The sequence below is a fragment of the Branchiostoma lanceolatum genome, chromosome 7 (assembly GCF_035083965.1).
Source record: "Branchiostoma lanceolatum isolate klBraLanc5 chromosome 7, klBraLanc5.hap2, whole genome shotgun sequence".
NCBI lineage: Eukaryota > Metazoa > Chordata > Leptocardii > Amphioxiformes > Branchiostomatidae > Branchiostoma > Branchiostoma lanceolatum.
The window spans coordinates 22,479,121-22,499,965 of NC_089728.1; the positions used below are offsets into that span (position 1 = coordinate 22,479,121).

Genomic DNA, 20,845 nt, shown 5'->3' on the forward strand with positions numbered 1-20,845 from the left:
GTGATGATCAACAACCTGCGACCGCAAAAGTCTAATCATTATGTGATAGTCTGACGTCATCTTTTGTACCCAGACTGCTGTCCCTAGGACTTGCGAAGCTCTCTAACAGTTCTTTTGTCTTGTCGATGAAGTCATATATACGTGCGATAATGCCAAAATCTAGGGCTAGAAATACTGGGTGCATGTGCACCTTTGTGCACCCAAATTTGGAGTTGTGCACCAATTTTTTTACTGTGGGTGCACCGCTTGTGCTGTCCATTGCCAGATTATGAGAAGTAGGTATGGCTAGTGGTCAATGTGCTCCCTTTGGATTCAGCCTTACTCTCGACAAAGTCTAAACCAACGACAGATGCAAAGATAGAGATAGAGAAAAAACATTCTGAGTGACGCAAGAAATGCAAAAGGAAAGTTTTTCTCCATCTTATTAGTTCAGTTTTTTCTCAATCGTAGTCAAGATTCAGAAACAGCAGGACACCTTACATCACAAGACTGCAGAACAAAGACAACAAACCGTCATGACGTAAAACCTACTTCCTGTCATGATTCTGGTTGGATTCTCTATGCGTTAAGAACCTTAATCTAAGCACCACATTAGAAGATTTTACTAGTATGTAGTTTTAATGTGTAGTTTTAATGTGAAGACAGATAGTATTGATGATTAACCAGTAGCTCATCTTCAGTGTTTTGTGTTATACAAGGCCACATGACAAATATTCTTCCAATTCCCAGCAAAACATTTCCGTGACTATTCTTAGCCTTCATTCACTTACTTTTTCTTGATTAACTTGTGAAGTACCGTTCTACATCTATCGCATCAAGGAGGTTATATAGATCGCATCTGTTACATCTTACTCCATATTGTTTCATCGAGGTAAAGCGCGTGGACCCTGTGTCCATGCGATCCCTGTGCGCATCGGGCCTGTGCGTACGTGATTGGTCACGATGGTTAAGAGGGCAGGCGGGTGCATCAGGTACAGGACTCAGGGTGGTTAGCAAGCGAATTCTTTTGAGCCAGCGGTCACTACGGAGGTTGGTACTCAGGCTATCTGCCATGCGCTTAAACTATGTAAATTGTGTGCGCGCTCTACACCCCTTCCCCATGCACTAAGCACTAGTATGTAACGCTACACATGTATGGTAGCAGCTCATCAACCATATTTGTGGCTCTTCCTCTGACTTGAAAATCATCTAGTCACAACAAGAAGCAAAATATACATATTCGCGGAGAAACAGCAAAAGTACAGAAGTGTGCAAACATTTGCTTGATATGCCCCAGTTTTGCCTGGGGACTCCTCACAGACACCAAGACTGGTTCAACCTGTCCGCCACGGACTGAACTCTGACCTCACAGCGCAGGGCGACAACTCAGGTGAGAATTAAACTAGGACAGGTGAAGGACAGGTGAAGGACAGGAACACAGCAGAGGGTCTCACACACGCCATGTAAGGACATGTATGCACTGCCTTATAAGAACAGTTTGCAGTGCAGTGCAGGTGCATTATAAGGACAGTTAGGCACTACAAATACCATTTAAAGACAGGTGTGTATTCAGGTACCTTAAAGGGACAGATTGTAGGTCAGATGTGTTGTAAGGACGGGTGAACATCACAACTGTATTTTAGAGCCAAGTATGCAGTTTAGATGCCTTATAAGGACGTGTACGGGGTACCGATACCTCATAAAGGACAGGTACGGGGTACAGATACATTATAAGGGCAGGTGCTGGGTACAGATATCTTATAAGGACAGGTATGGGGTACAGATACCGTATGGGGTACAGATACCTTATAAGGGCAGGTGCGGGGTACAGATACCTTATAAGGACAGGTACGGGGCACAGATACCTTATAAGGGCAGGTGCGGGGTACAGATACCTATAAGGACAGGTATGGATACAGATGCCTTATGAGGACAGGTACGCGGTACAGCTACCTAATAAGGACAGGTATGGGTACAGATACCTTATAAGGACAGGTACGGGGTACAGATACCTTATAAGGACAGGTACGGGGTACAGATATCTTATAAGGACAGGTATGGGTACAGATACCTTATAAGGACAGGTACGGGGTACAGATACCTTATACATGTAAGGACAGGTGCGGAGTACAGATACCTTATAAGGACAGGTACGGGGTACAGCTACCTAATAAGGACAGGTATGGGTACAGATACCTTATAATAGTAGAATTTTATTGCAAGTTGCCCGTGGGCTAATTGCAAATACATGGTAAAAACATAGGGAAAAACATACATGCGTCAGTAAACTGTGTCTGACAGGTGCGGTTATAAGGGCAGATACGGGGTACAGATACCTTATAAGGACAGGTACGGGCTACAGATGCCTGATAAGGACGTGTGGAGTACAGATGCAGGGTTCAAAATACCCCATTGCCCAGTTGTTCAGGGTAGCGAGTGTAAGAGCTCCGGCAGTAATCGGATGGCCCGGGTTAGCCCAGTAGCGCCGCGCAAACATTTTGTTTGGCGCAACTTTCAAACTCAGTAGCGCATCGCTACCTAGTTTCGAGGTTAGAGACCAATCTCCAAGCAGATCTATCGGTGGCAAAGACCGTATCCAACTGACAAAATGAGTTTTACTCGCCACCGAGTGGCAATGAAAGCTCCCTTTGCTAGTTGGATACGGTCTTCGCCACCGATAGATCTGCTTGGAGAATGGTCAAACCGGCGTCACAATTCATGCGAACGTCGGCCGAATTCGTAGATCGCCCGAGCGTCGACCGTATTTTTCGCTGAAAATCTACCCAGTCACAAATAGGTCGGGACTCGGGCGACGCCCGTCGAACACTAATAACAATAGATATTACCATCTCTTGGACACCGACGAAGTCAGAATCGACTAACCTGGCAAAAACCCAATATTTGGCTCGAATTTGATTTTCGAGTTGTGTGAAATATGTAGGACATTGGTGAAGTGGACAGGCATAATGAAAATGATGACATAACAGGAATTTTGTGATAGAACAACTCAAATGCTACTACAGGACCCACGAAGTCAACAGACCTGTAGTAAATACTACGATTTTCACCAAACGGAAATCGGGTGAGGCTCGGGCGAACGTCGTCCGAGCTTCGGGCAACCGTCGATAAGCCTAGGCCTATCGACGCCCGACCGACACCTGGGCATGCTTCGGCAGACAAACGGTGTTACTCCAGGGGTTTTCTAATATTTGTAATGAATTTGTACTTCGAACTTGATATTCATTTTGTGGGAAAATAAAATCAGAAAGTCAAGTTTTATTCCAGTCTCAGATCATGCATATATAAGTTAACACATCTAGACCAACAGCAAAAAAGTCCATATTTCATTTCTGATCAATTATTTCCAATGAAGATCTGTCCGAGCTTCGGCCGACCGTCGATAAGCCTATCGACGCCCAGCGGAAGCCGTCGCCCGAAGCCCGCGTAATCGACATGACGTCGGCCGTACCTCGGCCGAAAATACTCATTTGGAGCTCACCGACACGTCGGCCGAGCTGATTTTTTTTATTTGTGAACGTCGGCCGAGCTCCCCAATCTCGTCCGAAGCAAGCGTAATCGACAGAACAATCTATCGTTTGGCTGAGGTTGCCCACTGGGCAACCTGGTTGTAAAAAGGCGGCTGAAACCTGAGGTGCCTGCTAAAGCCCCCGTCACAAATCAAGAATTTAGCTCGGCCGACTTGTCGGCGAGCTCCAAATGGCGATTTTCGGGCGAAGTTCGACCGACGTCCTGTCGATTCTACGGGCTTCGGGCGAATTTTCGGAGCTCGGCCGACGTTCGCGTGTCACTGGAAGCTGCGCTTAAATTCAGCGAGGCCTCGGCGACGATTTTTGAACTCGCACAGCTCGTCAACAGTTTGCCCGTAGCTCGCCCGAGCAACGCCCAGCACTCGGCCAATATTCGGGCGGGCATCCGACGATTTTAGACCCCATTTTTGGTCAGTCGGAGGTCGCCCGAACTCTTCGGCCTCGTGCGAGCCTCGGACGGGCTTTGTACAATAATCGGACGACCATCGTCAGTGTTCCGGCCGACTCATGAAAAGTAAGGCGTGCTTCGGGCGAGCGTTGTACTGATGTCGATGGGAGCTTGGACCCGTCGATGGGAGCCGAACTCCTTCTTGTTTATAAATAAATGGTAACGACAGCTTGGTTTATAACATATAGTATAATAATACTTTAATATTAACTAATACTAATATCAACTTGTCAAAGAATGCTGCCAAACTTTTCCAATGAAAGACAAGTCAATTGCAAAGTTGAATTTCATTGAAACAATTTTATTATAAATAAAATGCGGACTCCGAAGACAATCCTTCTTGTTTCTTTTTTGGTATTATATTCACCTTGAATATTCACCTTGAAGCTCAGCCAGTAGGTACCCTTAGGGGTAATGAGGCTGTGTATTAGTTTGGATGTTTCACTTATATGTATCAATGAACTGGGGCTTGACTTTTGAGGCTTGACTTGACTTCCTGAGTTTTACCTCCACAAAATGACTAGTTGAAAGTCCACTGATGAGTCATTATAGATCTATGTTTGTCTGGCGAGGCACGCCCAGGCGTCGGCAGGGCGTCGATAGGCTTATCAACGGTCGTCCGAAGCTCGGACGGCGTTCGCCCGAGCTTCGGTCGATTTCCGTTTGCTGAAAATGTTTGGATCGGGGTTAAACGACTGATCTGTTGACTTTGTGGCTCCTGCGCTAGTATTCGGATTGGTTTATGACAAAATTCCTGTTTAGGTTATTATTTTCAGTGTGCCAACCCACTTCACTCATGCCCGACAGATTTGCCACAACTCAGAAAGTAAAGTTGGTCCAAATTTGAGCTTGTTACCAGGTCAGTTGATTCTGACTTCGTCCGTGTCCAAGACATGGTACCGTCTTATGTGGGATTTATGATTATTAGTGTTCGACGGACGTCGCCCGAGCTCCGTTCAATTTGTGACGGGGCAGGTTTTCAGCGAAAAATACGGTCGACACTCGGGCGAATTTGAAATTCGGCGAGCTTCTGGCGATCTACAAAATCGGCCGATGCTCGCATGAATTGTGACGCCGGCTTAAGGACAGGTATTCAGCACAGGTGAATTTTACATACAGGTGTGCTCTATTCTATCGACCTGCTCAAACAGACTATCCTCCTACCCCCACAGGTGCTCCAAGAAGAACCATGGTGCCATTGCTGCGGCGGAGGGGCTCCAGACGGTACTTGTTCTGCCTCCTGTCCGTAGCCATTTTCCTCCACTCTGTCCTGGCAGTCAGCTTATGGAGAAGATTCGGCACGAAGGACAGGACCCAACATGGCGGCTACAGCAGCCGGCAGTCACCTGACATAGCTGAGTCTGCGGAATTACAAAGATTCGTTCTAATCAGACAAGTGATAGAGACACCAGTTCCCATCCAGATGTTTCCAGCTGAGGGAACTCCAAAACGCCGACCGCCATCCGCTCCACATCCAGAGCGCCCTAAATGGGAGCCTCACAGAGCACCATCGTCTCCAGGGCGCTCTCGCAGAGCACCATCGTCTCCAAGGCGCTCTCACAGAGCACCATTGTCTCCAAGGCGCTCTCACAGAGAACCATCGTCTCCAGGGCGCTCTCACAGAGCACCATCGTCTCCAGGGCGCTCTCACAGAGCACCATCGTCTCCAGGGCGCTCTCACAGAGCACCATCGTCTCCAGGGCGCTCTCAGCGCGTACCTTTCGCTCCGAAGCGCCCTCAGCGAGCACCGGTGGTCCTGGAAGACTTGGACTCTCCTAGAGAACCTCCTAGATCTAAAATCGCGGTGTTGATTCTGTCCTTTAGCAGCAGTGAACCTTCTCTTCTGGGCGAAATGTTCAACCAACATCCCGACTTCTTTTACATGTTCGAACCCCTTCACTCGCTAGGAGTCGCTGCCAAAAGAAGGGACGCAACAGCTCGAGAGGCGACAGAACATCTGAAGGCCAGAATCTTATACGACGTCATCTCATGTAACTTTTCAGCATGGGAGTACCACTTCAAGACTTATTTCAAAGATGAAGATTTTGGTGGATGGCAACATAGCAGAGACATTCAGCAGGCGTGTTATATATCGGAGAAATACTTCAAGTTGAGCATAAGCTTTAAAAAAATCTGTCCTTTACTGTACCAAGACATCCCGGCTGTCCTGAATGCCATCTGTGTGAGGCGGAAACATTCGGCTGTGACTCTCGCACAAGCCCGTAACTTTGCAAGTCTGTCCACACTTTTGCGCGAGCCAAATCAAAGAGCCTCCTCTCCGAGCGGCGGACTGACTGTGGCGGACGAGCAGCTGCTGCGGGAGGAGGGTCTGTACCCCGTCATCAGCCGCGCTGGAGGAGAGCCCGCCTTCAGTACCAGCGGGCCGGATGTGAGACTGCTGCTGCTGGTGCGAGACCCTCGCGCCTGGGTGACGTCACGACTTAGGCAACTCTACGAGAACGTCACTCAGTTCCAACCTGGTCACGTGACCGTCGCGAGACCGCAAGACTACTGTGATTGGGTGCTGGCCATCACTGGGTCCGAGCCGACGTCACGCATGAACAACACGTGGTCCAAACCACACGGACTGCAGGGGAGGTTTGCCGCAGTGAGGCACGAGGATGTCGTCGACAGGCCCCTGCAGATGGCCCGCAAGGTTTACAGGTTTGTGGGCCTTCCGCTTCACCTCAGGGTGGTGTCATGGCTGCAGAAAAATACTGGGAACGAGAGAACGTCACCTGACATGTTTTCCAGCCGGAGAAACTTACAGGAACCTGTTGACAGTTGGCGAGCGATACTGACGTTTGCTGCCATCAAGAAGATCCAGGAAATGGCGAGTTGTAGAACAGTCATGGGCATGTTTAGCTACAAGATGGTTCGTCACGTGGCAGACTTGAACAGTACAGTTAAGAGCCGAAAGGGTGAAAAACGAGAGGACGTGTCCACATCCTGACAAAAGTTGTTAGGGGTCCCTTTTCCAGGGTTTCAAATGGCTATCATTTGTAGTACATCCAATAAAATTCGCATCATGCTGAATTAATCACGTTTTGAACATAATGGTTTTTGAATATCTCTGAGCTGCCTTACATGTATATCATGTATATGGTGCGATTTCAACAATTCTAATAAGATACCTGCAATCTATAATGAGCAAAGGCTGCACAACCCCATTGGCAGGCAAATGATATGGATTTCATATTTGCGACATATAACGTTACAAATTATATAGAAGTGAGAATTTCAAGTGTTAAGTGAAGGTTTAGGCAAAGCAGTAGATTCCATAGTTACTGATTATATTACTTGGCGAAGGTATGGGGTCCTTGAACTCTTGTGATTTTTTTTCTGACACAATCTGTACGACAGCGTACTATACAGTATTACTTTACAATAGATTTGGGAACTTTAAAGCAGCATTCTTTGGCGAAAAATATTAGAAACTTTGGGCACAGACAAAGTTGCACGACCTCATACCTTCGCCAAATGATGTTAACGCAATTTAAATGTTTCTGATTGATTACGCAAATAAGATCCTCGTTTGCATAATTCATTTCAGTTGATCATTTTCCCTTCTCAAATAAGTATGAGTATTCAATTATGTCAATAATACAAGCTATCTACATACCAAAAATCATGACGATCCGTCAACCCCTTGAGTTATACACAGGCACGCACAGAAACGGCACTGAAAACATAATCCTCTTGGCGTAGGTAATCACATTTGCCTAGCATGTGGTAACTTGAAATCAACTTGAGAGGAAAACGTTCTGACAGACAAGCATCTGGAAATCACGACAAGCCATGGGCTCGAAACGTCGTAACGTTGATACGTAATGTTGATGCTAGGCATCGTTCAGACAATAGCTATACAGGCATTCTTGATAACTTATTTGATAGATATATGTCAAAGATAATCTCAGAGTCGGTCGGAAATCCCTGAGATGTGCGTTATTGTTCGCACAATTTGCGCACACCCTTGAGCGGCTGAACTGGGATTAGACAGGAATCTACGCGAAAGCACAGCTTCCTTTCAAGACTTCAGTCTTTTACTTGACGATTGTTTGGACAATTAGTCCGGTTTTGGTAAGATCCCGGTAACCTGCGCGCACCTTTATGCTAGGGTCACAATCCACAACCGGGGCCCGGCCGGGCTGTTTGCGCAAACGAAAAATTGAAGTATATGTCAATAAATATGCACAAGCTATTGTCTTGAATAATGTTTTGAACGTTAGGTGTTTTTTGTTGTCTTTTATATCATACTTTTCGTTCCCCAAGACTGCCCGGCCGGGCCCCGGATTGGAAATGTGACCTTAGCATTACTGTCAGCGTGTGATTGAATAGAACATATATCCGATGCGTCACATCAGCATCAGACCCGGCAGTGGGTGTAGAAATATGCAGCTCAGTAACCACTGCTATTCCTGGCACTATTAGTGAACAGTTAGATACGCCTTATCAATCTTGCTAAATGCGGCAGTCAGATGCAGGCGGCAGATTGCCGCGGAGGGAAGGAAGTACGCCGGACTGGTTCGATAGGCTAACAGGAACTTTTCAGGCGCGCTGTTCGTGTGTGTGGAACCAACATGTAGCCTGGTTCGCAGACTTCTCGGAGCGCAGACATTTATGTTTGATCCCATAGTACATGTATAGGGAGATCGCTTCAGGTGTAGAGAGCTGGCCCATGTTGAACATCGCGAATCAGCGCATGCGGAACCCAGAATTTTCAGGACAATGATCCTGTGTCAAACGTTATCACGTACCGGGATTAGATTGAAGATCGACGCGGCGGGGACAAAAATATCAACTTCTTTCATGGTCATATCGCAGACTGGTCAGAGATTCAGTTGTTATGATATACAAATCTGATTTAGAAGGTTACGTAAGGATATTAGTAAGTTTAGTAAACAAGGAAAACGTTACACTATCTCTGCACCATTGCTAAAATAACCCCGTGCATATGTACAGATGTAAATAAAGCTAAAGCTTTAGGGCCAGAATTTCCATGGGATGGAAGCTTTGCGTGACGTCATCATGAACAAACTTCAGCCAAACAACAGCGAGTGCTGACATACCTAGATCTAAGTTCTATAAAGCCTACAAACCAATGGGAAGGCTTTATCAACATGTATGTTTTTAAACTTAAGTTCACTTTCATAACCTTTTAATCATTCTTCATGGGCTTCTTGAAAAAAGCACCTTCAACGTAATGAAAGTTTTAACCCCTTTGAATACAAACGCCCCTTTCTGTGTATTTCCCCGAAAACGGGTGTGATAATCCGTGAATGTTTATTGTAGGACAAAACCATAGCAGCCTACTATGATCTCTATCGTACTGGGAAATGTTGCACTGTACATGTACAATGTATGCAACTTGAGACCCTATCTGCATGATAATTCTTGATGATGATAAATGATACCACGGAGCCGGCTGGCAAGCTTACCATGAGTGAGAATTTAATTCAATGGTGACAGCAAATGTTATCCTACAGTCATGTAGCAGTTACACAAATTCCTTTGCATTCCTATATGTCAACTACAAATTTCTACAAGAAACACATTTTGTCATTAACTCATGTGTCTCTTGACACACTGGAATAAAGTTTTGCATAACTAATTGAAACTTGTATCCTAACTTGTACAACGTAACGTTCGTTACATGATGATTCCAGGGCTGTAGGTGTGATAAGTTTCCTCCTCCAGTTAATGAACTGGATGGCCCCTGGTGCATAGTCCCTCACCACCACATTCCGGACATTTCCCGTGCTTAGGCAACATCCTGTCCTGATAGCCAGCTTCCACCCCCCCCCCCCCTGGTACCTCCCGCTCCCTGTGACCCGCACACTCCAGCGGGGTGTTGGCTTTCACTCAGGTCGGGCTGGGGTACTGCGTACAGACACTGATCCAAGTCTGCAGTGGCAGAGAGAAAGGTAGGACCATTCACACATTAACTCACAGTCTGTAGGACAACTACGTACACTTAGACCCTTGGATCAAAGGAGTTGGGGACGGCTGCAATCATCTGATGCTTGTCTTCCCATTTTATTTCGAGTTCATACCGTGCTGTTACCGTATCCTTGGGCAAGCAAAACACAGCATCCTTGACCTCGCCTGTATACAAAAACGGATCATTGACAAGACATGTGTGATGTGTGTTAAGGCCTTTAACGTTACGGGAGACCATGGGTTATGCCGGATGTAGTGTGGCAGAGGAACTGGCCGGCGTTATTTTTTGGGTTCACTCTGTATTAAACAAAGTGCCGTCCGCCATGCCTGTTAGTGGCCTTTTCTGTTTCTATATACAGCTACAGAGGATGCAGACATACTGAATTTCAAAAACCCTTCAAACACAGAGACTTGCATCTGCTTGGAGCAAATAGGGAGCTTATAATATAGAGATAATGGTGACCGCCCTATTGGGGTTTCGGAACAAGGCATGTATATGTACTATGATGTAGCCAGGGATAATATGAAACGTTTTCCAGTTTCTGTTTTTAATCCCACAGACGTGTCCTTTAATACAATGGACCAGGTATCATAAGGACTGTAGTATCAAGATGTCGTTTTTGCTAATTTAGCAGCAAACCATATGAAGAAAATGGCAGTCATCAGCAATGACATCAGACTGAAATGATAATGTTACAACATTCCTACTTTAATACAGCTCACTTTTGATAGTTGGATATGAATGTCAAACTGCACAAACTTATGTCACTTCTTTCTGGCCTAAAAAGCTATCTGGCACCACAAAAACAGATGATCTACTGCAGTACCATGGCATAACGCTAGGTGGCCAATGGCCATCCTCAGTATTGCAATACATACCATCAAATATCATCACTCTAAGAATGGCAACTGCAACAAGAGTTCGGAGACCTCATATCTCCATGAAATATATATCATGCAAAATAGGCCCTCATTTTCATAAGTCATATTCCATCATGTTCACTGTCACATAACTTCCAACTGCCACAAGTATGAAATTCCTGTTATCTACCAATATGGAATTACAGTATTTTCTCATTGGTAATGCAAATTAGATCTTCATTTGCATAACTTTTATTTATCAATGTTCCTTTATTTTGCAGTTACATATGTTGCATTTCTGAATTGTCGTACCATTGAATGAAGTGGGTTTATAACATTTCGTCATTACTTATGCAAATTAGATTCTGATTTGCATGATTACCATTTCATTAGATCAAGTAACACTTAAGCTATCCACATGATAAAAACAAGTACCCCGGTATACAGGTTTGGTTGTATATCCCTTTGTGGTTTGACCACCAGCTGTCGGGCCCCTGGGGAATTCTTGTCCCAGTTTCGAACCCAACAGGTGTCAGCTGTCATAGCATGCCTACAATGGACGTATAGATTTTCCTTATTACTTATGCAAATTAAGTCCCAATTTGCATAATAATTTGCACTTCATTGTGTACATCTCTGTCTCAGATACCTGCATAGTAAATAACATGAAAATCTGTTGCTCCTTTCTTCAGTTATTCTCCTTGAAAGATTTTGACAGATACGCCATTGCAGTTCCAGTGACACATACCAGGGGGCCCAAAATCGACCTTGACATTCCTCCTCCCAACACCTACCCACATACCAAATTTCATTACAATCCATCCTGACGTTCTTCAGTTATGCTGGCTTTAGACATCCGGACGCACAAACATACACGCACGCACACACACAAGCAAGCACACGCAAAACAATATCTCATTGAAAAAGTTTTTTTCATGGAGATAACTACGCCAAAGCCTTGACCACGCACATACTGAAACAAAGACACTGAAAACAATTTTACCTCCGCCTCACAGAGGTACAAATCCTAATCTTTTGAAATGAAAGGCCATGATATCGTGGGCCAAGATCTGTGGCAGCCTGAGTATGCCATCAGGAAAGATTTGGTCATCAGAGTATGGCAGAGCCATTCCACTGTTCTCTTATCTCCTCACAAAACCTGTCAGAGCTGTGAAAGCAACTTGTTCCATGGGACAGCTGCAAGATAGAGAGATAGCATCGGTGCCTTTAGCCATGTTTTATATTCCATGGCCCCATGCATGGTTCATAATGACATCCGTCATTATCTTCGACGAGAAGGTTATGTTCTCGTCAGCGTTCATGTGTGTGTGTGTGTGTGTGTGTGTGTGTGTGTGTGTGAGTGTGTGTGTTTGTGTGTCCGTCCGTCTGTTAACAGTATTACTCGAGAATGCCTGGATGGATTGTCTTCACACTTGGTATGTGGGTAGGTCTTCTTGAGACCTCGAAATGATTAGATTTCGGAACTTCCGGGTTTGATATCTCGTGTTCTAGACATGCTATGGTCATGATTTTTCAGTTGAGATAGCTCTCGGGAGGGATAGTTAGTTGTGTAGGTTTTGCCCCCTAGCGGAGCAGGAGCTGATTTCGTTTCAAACTTTGAATGAGAATAACTCAAGAAGGCGTTGACGGATCGCCATGATACTTGGTATCCATATAATTTGAGTGATTATTGACAACATCCTATGTTAATTATGCAAATCAGTTGCTAATACGCATACTTAATGAGGAAAGTTTATAAATCCACCTCACTCCATTATAGGACTCTCAAACACGTCATATATGTAACTGAGAAAGAGAAGAATATCGATAGATATCAATTATGCAAATGAATACCTAATTTGCATAATTAATAGCAAAATACTATAACTCCATAAATAGTAAATGATGGGGATTTCATTCTTGCAGCACTTGGAAGTTAAGTAGATGTGGACATCATCAGACATGAATCATGCAATTGAGGGCCTCGTTTACATAATTTATAAGGGAATGCTACAATAGCCTTCTTTGCTAGTATAAGACTTTATTACTTTGAACAACTTGTGTAATTTGGGTAGAGAAGATGGTCAACTGAACTGATATAGTTCATGCGAACTATGTCATTTTTTTGCATGCTGTAAATGCAGAAGTGTTCGCGGTGGTTTTATGTTCGCAGTTTTCACGGTAAGGTCTTCGCCGTGAAATCAAAACCGCCGCGAACATGTTTTGCCCTCCTACCCCCTTGACAACTATTGTCTCAAACGCGAAGTTATAACCACCGAGAACACTCCATTTTCTTTCTACCGCGAAATTAAAACCATGCGAAATTAAATGCATTTACAGTAATAGATTGAAAACATTTATGATATGCCACTCGAAAAGGTTAACATCAGTCGGCGAAGGTATGGGGTCGTGGAACTCTAGTTCTGCTATGCAAAAAGATGTTGATTATAAATTTTTCAGACAAACATGGTTTTATGCAGAATATTGTGGATTTGACTGTTCCTAATGCCATATAAGCTCATTGAATGCACGGAAATATGAAGATCTACTGTTATCTGCCCCATAGGGACATTCCAGTGTCTGCCTTCTGCCCAGTTCCATTGTACGTCTGGTTGTAACGAGATCAGGCTTTACATAATTACAATAGGTTTTGTTACAGCTGCTGTATTTCCTAAGGCCACACCAATTCTATTTGATTTCTTGACTCTATATTCTTAGTAAAAAATTGGAGCGACGGGGCAAAAAAATCTTTACAGAATTTATTTTTTAAAGTCGGGTGAAGATAAGGGTTTATGTAGCATAAAGAATAAGAAGATTATTCATGTTTCAGCTTTGCATGGCTCATTTTATGCAATGAACCCCTTCCTTTGATCAAGTCCTACAATTCCAAATGTCCACTGATTACCTAACCACACCAATGTAATAATTCTCACATTTCTTTATTCTTAGAAAAAATGACTTTGTATTTTCAAATGACTGAAAATGACTATACATGTAGAATGTTTTGGATCTTCTCTACTAAACATGCCTCTTGTAATGTGGTCACATCTTATCATTGTGGTAGTTGTGCAATTAATGCGAAAACAATTTCAATTATCATTTTCTGTACTTCGGATGGGTCAAACTGCATGTTATTGTTTTCATGCAAATTTTACAAAGCACTCAACAATGATTTGGGATTTCTTTCATCATTAATAAGTACTTTTCATTGTATTAATGTGTTATACAGACTGATAGCTGATATGACACATCTGCTGTTGAAGGGAATAAAAAGGAACAGCTTTTTTGGAGTGAATCTCTTGGAATTGACGTTGAATGTTTTGTTGTGAAAATTATACATGTAGTCATGTGATGAAGACAATGTCGTTGGGCCTTCTTGAGTATAGTACAGAACATGGGGTAGTCTGATAGAACAGCTAAACTGTGTTCCAACACAATAAACAATTCTCATGAATTTTTGACTGTTCATACTGCAGTTGTGTTCCTTTACAATATGTAATGTAACATTGACCTCACAGATAGACTTGATCATGAACTGGTCGGTAAGGTGGCTTGTCGTAATTGATTGGTCATTTGAGACAGTCCAAATTCAGGACTCCTATTAGCTTATGATGTCACATCGATGTAGAAATATTGATAGCATCCTACCTCATCACTCGCCACACATGTGGCTGTCTGTGATCTGACCAGTGATTACAGAGCACAGATCAGCAGCCAACAGCTCAGCTACCGTCATGTGTGATGGCTTCATTGTTCTCACATAATCTCATCACTATTATCTTTACAGTTTCGTACATGTGGTGATTTCCATGACAGTGAAAATGGATTTCAGTCAGCAGCAAGCCTTGCTGAAGGAACGTCAGAGGCAGTACCAAGAGAGTTTGGGCGCAGAAATGGAACATTCCAGCTTGTACGGTTTCCGAGTCCCTTCCCGTAAGTTTATTGTGTAGGTTGCATGTACCCTTTAGAAAATGTAGAAAATGGTGTGATTTACAAACGATTTACTAGAACATATTACCAAAGAGTCCGTTGCTCCCTGTCTTTTACTTTTTAGAAAATGTTTATATTTACAGCTTATTTTCGGTATAGTGCGGTCTATGATCATGCCAACATGTGATAAGCCGTGAGTTCTGTTGTTCCCGCTGATCAGGCCTGCCGCTGTGCAGCACCACCTCTATGGACGTGAACGTGTCGGACCTGGAGGACCTGTCCCTGGACGACATGTCCAACCCGGGCAGTCTGGGAACGGATGACCTGGAATATGACTTGGACGATGCGGATGTTTTTGAAATTGTTGATTATGAAGAGACAGACTTCGAGCAGGGGGAAGGAGGTGTGTTATTTCTATTGCCGAGGTGCTGTTCAGGTTTTCTTGCAATCAGATTTGTCGAATATCTATGATAATTTATATGTCATCTCACTTGTGTTTTGATAACGTGTTCGTCACTAAATGGTTAAGTGCCACAAGATCCTGTAATGTTCCCGTGGTGCAAGCGGTAACGCAGCCTCGCTTGAACATATAGATCAAATTCCTTGGATCCACGGGTCAGGCCCAGCTCGGAAATGTAGTGAGGGATTGCAGTCATCATTTCGGATGGAGAAGTTAAGCCCGTGGCCCGTGTATAAGGGAGGTTGAGACTAAGGGCCGGTTCACGAGGCACTTACGAGTGTCCTACGTCGCGCGGTGCGTGTCGATATAAGTAGGGTTGACCAATATATCATTGTATCTTCTCATAACTTTTACCTCAGGAAAGCTCATACTCACACTTTCTCCCTAATTTAAGATCATATTTCATGTAAATCAATGTCAGTGGTGAAGTATACAATGTAGCTTATCCATCAATTTCATATCTTTCTGTACATTTCAGACAACGCTGAGGCAGGGGGTACAGCCTGTTGTCAACAAGCCGACAGGCAAGTTCCCAGAGCAGGACCAGTGGTCAAGAATGCGGCCTTGAACTCTGCCGTACTGCCAGCTTCAGTCACAGCAACCAACTTCTCACAAACACCAGCCTCTCTCACACAGTCGGCCCTGTCAAGGACCTCATCTGACCAATCAGGGAACATCTCTCAACAGCTGGACCTGCCGCAAAACACCTGCCACCGGGCCGACCAATGTGAAGGAGCCATTCACAATGAGGGCGTTAGGAGCAACCAATCAGCAGAGGCCTGCCAGCATGGTCAACTCAATTGCAGAATTCAGCTTGACAACAGGGAAGCCATTTTACAAAACCCTACCGCAGACATGAACACTAACAGGCTTCTTGAAAAAGAGACTAAGCCAGGGTACTGACTCCTCCTTTACCAATCTTTGCATAATCTTTGCAATATATCATGACATATGTTGGCTGTGATTGATTGTCATATAGGATTGATTGGATAAAGATGAAAGAGTGGTAAACAGTTGTAAGTAGTTGAGAGACAAGCTTACATGGTTTAGTTTATTGGTAAAGATACACAATGAAAATTGTTGCATGCCAGAGATAAAAGGTTATCATTTTGCATTACTTCAACCGCAAATCTTTTTCTTGACATAGTCTTTAAATTGCAACGATAAAAATTACTATTGAAAGAACAGATGACAAGGAAATCAGTGAGGTGGAACATGTGGCTACAAACATGTGGCAGGTTGTATGAATTTGACTGGCATAGTTGCATTTGGTTACATCAATCCCTTTCTAGGTCTCTGGCAGTACTAAGTATCAGTGAAAGCTGGTGCTCTCTTCTGGTTGCCTCACTGAAAATGCAGACTTAACGTTATGTATTCTGATGTATGTGTATTACGCAAATGTAACTTGCAAATGGCACTTATTTGTCTCTCATATTAGGAATTATACTGCAATACTATTGTACAAAAATGGCAGTAACTGATTTTATCTACATTTGTTTTGAATATGTGAAAGATGTCAAAAAGAAAGCGCCAACCTTTGAGGTTTGTTAAATTAGCATATCTTATTTTCAACGTAAATAAAACCGGGGGCATGGTATTGTAACGTTAGATGGGTGTCTGTAGCCAACCTTGAAATGTTTTTTTTTGTCCAAAAAACTCGGCTATGGAGTAATTCTTGTTGACGAAATCTAGTGCAGATGGTTCCTGACGGTAAAGCAGAAGTATAATGAGCAGGTTTTCTTATTGTGATAAACTTGAAACATTTTGTTTGGTAAATTATACTGTCGAATCTTCATTTAACCTTCGCCAGAAGGTATTGTTTTGATTAGTTTGGGATGTGTTTTGATGCCTATAAACAGGATAACTCAAGACTGCCTTGGTGGATTGTGTTGATATTTGGTATGTAATTATCTTCGCCGAGTACTTGTACTCGGAGAAGATTATTTTTTCGGTTGAAAAATATGTTGGGTGGGTCTGAATGTATGTCAGGAGCATAACTCAAGAAAGCATTAATGAATCTTTATGATTTTCGGTAGGTGTGTAGTGGTTGTGCAAAGGAAGGTCAAGTTCGAAAATGGTTCACCTCGCGTTTTTCAACAGTACTGCAGCGGACTTTGCATTTTTGTGTGTTTGTATGTAGGCAAAAAAAGTGACGGAAACGTTGATGGATCTTAATGATTTTTTGCAGGTGTGTAGATGTTGTGGAAACAGAGGCCAGGTTCAAAAATGGTTCCCCTTGTATTTTCCGTCGGTACTGCAGCTGGCTTTGTGTGGATGTGTATTTGTATGTCGCCAGCATGACTCGAGAAGCTGTTGATGGATCTGTATGATATCTAGTGGATGGGTAGGGTTTACAGAAAGGAAGGTCAAGTTCGATAATGGGCCTTATAGCGGGCACCTAAGGTACTGCAACAGAGCTTCAAAATTTGGAGGCATATTTTCTGAAAGTGCTATGGTCATGATTTTTGTGTGGTAGATAGTTCATGCCACAGAAAGTAAGTTCTGTAAATTTGGGCCCCCTAGCGGCTTGTTAAGAACTGCAGTGGGTGTTTTTGTTTTGACATTCGGACATGAATAACTTGAGAAGGGGTCGACAGATCGTCGTGATATTTGGTATTTACAGAGCTTAGATGGTGCTTTACATAATCAATGACTGATTATGCAAATCAGGAGCTTATTTGCATAATTAGAAAGGAAAGTTTGTTAACCCACTGCATTTCATAATCGGACATGGGACTGTCAGGTCATGTAACCAGATGGCCTTGCATAAACGTACATGGAGGTCAAATAAATAAACTATCCTCCAAGCAGAGGTGTGGGTCCTGCTGGTTTTTAACGCGTTCAGGTTAGGCATTTTTGTTCACCACGATTGGCGACATAAGGAAAAGGGGACATAATAGAAAGCCTGAAAAAAACACCTTAAAACACGTCAAAAACCAGCCAGACCCACTCCTCTGCTTGGAGAGTACACTGTACCAAAACTGCACCACTGCTAGGTGCGGAAAAGTCACATGTACATGTACTATGTCTTTCAAAATGTGTATGATATGGAATAAAGATTTATTCTATTCATATATATTGACTGTACCATTTCATCATCACTTTCAACTTACAACACTGCAATATCGAACCTTTGTGACCCATATAATATCAACATACTCATATTTTTTCATGACCAGTTATAACATATATCAGCACACTCTACACATATACTAGTCCTGTACCACCAAATGATCTTTTACCCTAACTAGACTGGACTCATTCGCCCCATCATAACTTCCAAATGGTATGGTGCATGATCAAATTTGCAGGGGGTGATAAGCACGTAGATATCAATCACTCTCCATAATAAGCCTTGATTATTTGGCGAAGATAATGTGTTCGTGGAAATCTAGTTAGTTCTTGATAAGACCAGTGAGACCTTAAAATAATTACTAGTAGATTTTTGCCCCCCTTGTGCCTTGTTATGGTACTGCTGCGGAACTTTCTGGAACTTCCGGATTTGATATCTTTTTATCTGAAGATGCTACTGTCACCAAAGTGGTATATACATTTTGGGCTGACAAAGAATTGACGGAGGTTTCGGCCTCCTAGCAAGTCCTGACCCCTGGGACGTATTTGTCGTAAAGTTCAAATTGCCATAGCTGGAGATGACATCAACAGATTGGCATGGTTTTTGGTTGTTGGTAGCTTAGGCGAACGTGTGCGTAATTAGGCAGTGATGATGTTAATGCAGATGTAGCTTAATCAGGGGAAACTGGCGGAACTTCCCTTTGTCGTATCTTTCGATCTGAAGATGATACGGTCACCACATTGATTGATTTCTTGTTCCCAGGGCCATATAAACATTATATTACACCGAAATATAGCTATCTGTGATCTCATCAAAACATGCTGTTTTTCGGTAGTTTTCACCCTTCTTTATGTGTATTCCGGTGTATTCCGTTAAATAGGCGGCCCCCATGACAGCTTTGGGCTGACAAATATCCTAGCCTCTTTCCTGGAAGCACAGGGACGTTTTTGATTGTAATTGGAAGTACAGCTGTCAGAAAACTGCCCGTGCTTATTGAATAACATAATAACAGGCTACTCCCGCCCACGTACAGGTCTCAAAGAAACCAAGCTAAATCAAATAAATGTATCAGCGTTCCCACTTTAATTCTTGATCAACTTGAAAAGTGCCAAAGTACAAAGTTATCACGACAAATATTTAAAGAACGTGAGGCCAAATCCTGGCAGGATGTCTTATTTAGAAACCAAACACATATATTTACCTAGGCCAGAACAAGCTTGAAAGTTCTTCTGTCCTGTATAATTTCCAACACAAGAAAAGTTTTCAATTTACGGCATTAGTCTTTGTCAAAGAATGAACAGGCCACTGTTTCCACGCAACGTTATGTAGGTAGGACCAATAACTTCGTATCTCCGTTGTTCCTTTGTTGAGTGTGCAATTTGAATCATTTGAAAACTTAAAATTACCTTACATGAAGGAGGTTCACCTCCTAATGGGGTATCAGGATTGATTGTGTCTGTTGGTTCGCTGCTATAACTCAAAATCCCTTTGATGCATTCGTATTCATTTTCAACGAGGTTGTATCATTACAGCCAGTAGGTACCCATCTCTGAGTAATGAGGCTGTTGTAACGCGCTCGAGGCACCTCCTCGAACACAGGACCCCCATTTTACTATCTTCCGAAAGACGGTGCAAACCCGACAAGGAGGCCCTTCCCGGGTTCGATCCGGGGTCTCCCACATCCAACTAATTGGAACCAGGATGCTCAACTGCCAAACCGCTACCAATTGAGCTACAGGGACATCCTTTTTTGCATGTTGTTTGGTAGTTTGCTTCAGGTGATACGAAGGTACCCCCTTCAGTAATGAGGTTGTTGTAGTGCCATATTAACGTGCTCGAGGCACCTTCTCGATCACAGGTGTCCCATTTTACCCCATCTAGAAATGATAAGATTTTGGGCCACGTAACTTGCATAATAATGAGGAATGTTTCAAAATCCGCTATATTGCATGATAAGACTCCATGCATGTGGCATCTAACACCTGTCAGTTGCCAAACTGGGGCAAATATTCCCCTGCTGGAAGGCTTGTCCCCAGGGGCTCTACATGTAGTTGTCAAAACACAGCTAACACCTGTCAGTTGACACATTGAGGCAAATATTCCACTGCTGGTAGTGCCTGTCCCCAGGGACTCTACCTAGTCGTCAAAACAGAAAGGAGTAGCTAGAAACTGTATACAATTACTTGTTTGTGACATGTTGATAGCTTTAGTGATGCTTGATATAATGAGATGGTAATATTCCAATCAGAATATAAGTTGCAGTCATCATCATCCACTGGTTTCTGCATCTGCATTTGCGGTATCAACGGGGAAATTGCATTCCAAGATAGGACTATTCCCGATGTGACGTATGTAACAGAAATAGAGGGACATTGATAGATAAAAGTTATGAAGCAAATGAAGACCAAACTTGCATTCAATTTTTGATAAGTGGATAGCTTAAGTGATGCTTGATATAATGAAATCGTAATGGAAAAAAATTATAAACCCACCGCATTCCATGATAACACTACTCAAAGAATGTAACATATGTAACAGGAATAGAGAGACATTGAGAGATAAAATTTATGCAAATGAAGACCTGATTTGCATAATTAATGAGAAAA

At 43.2% G+C, this 20,845-nt stretch overlaps 2 protein-coding genes across 2 annotated transcripts; both read left to right on the forward strand.

The window, feature by feature from the left end:
- Positions 1–1,347: 1,347 nt before the first annotated feature.
- Positions 1,348–18,242, forward strand: LOC136438183 (uncharacterized). Its single transcript, XM_066432925.1, has 4 exons — positions 1,348–1,369; positions 14,564–14,709; positions 14,927–15,109; positions 15,645–18,242. The coding sequence occupies exons 2-4, from the start codon at positions 14,586–14,588 to the stop codon at positions 16,067–16,069; spliced, it is 732 nt and encodes a 243-aa protein (XP_066289022.1). The 5' UTR covers positions 1,348–1,369; positions 14,564–14,585; the 3' UTR covers positions 16,070–18,242.
- LOC136438182 (carbohydrate sulfotransferase 3-like) lies at positions 1,358–7,015 on the forward strand. Its single transcript, XM_066432924.1, has 2 exons — positions 1,358–1,442; positions 5,148–7,015. Exon 2 carries the CDS (start codon positions 5,165–5,167, stop codon positions 6,926–6,928), a length of 1,764 nt encoding a protein of 587 aa, XP_066289021.1. The 5' UTR covers positions 1,358–1,442; positions 5,148–5,164; the 3' UTR covers positions 6,929–7,015.
- Positions 18,243–20,845: the final 2,603 nt, after the last annotated feature.

Excerpts from the sequence above, each read along its gene's own strand:
- LOC136438182 (XM_066432924.1), top strand. The coding sequence starts at position 5,165 with ATGGTGCCATTGCTGCGGCGGAGGGGCTCCAGACGGTACTTGTTCTGC.
- LOC136438183 (XM_066432925.1), top strand. The coding sequence starts at position 14,586 with ATGACAGTGAAAATGGATTTCAGTCAGCAGCAAGCCTTGCTGAAGGAA. Across the intron at positions 14,710-14,926 it reads CGGTTTCCGAGTCCCTTCCC|GCCTGCCGCTGTGCAGCACC; the intron begins GTAAGTTTATTG and ends CCCGCTGATCAG. Across the intron at positions 15,110-15,644 it reads CTTCGAGCAGGGGGAAGGAG|ACAACGCTGAGGCAGGGGGT; the intron begins GTGTGTTATTTC and ends TGTACATTTCAG.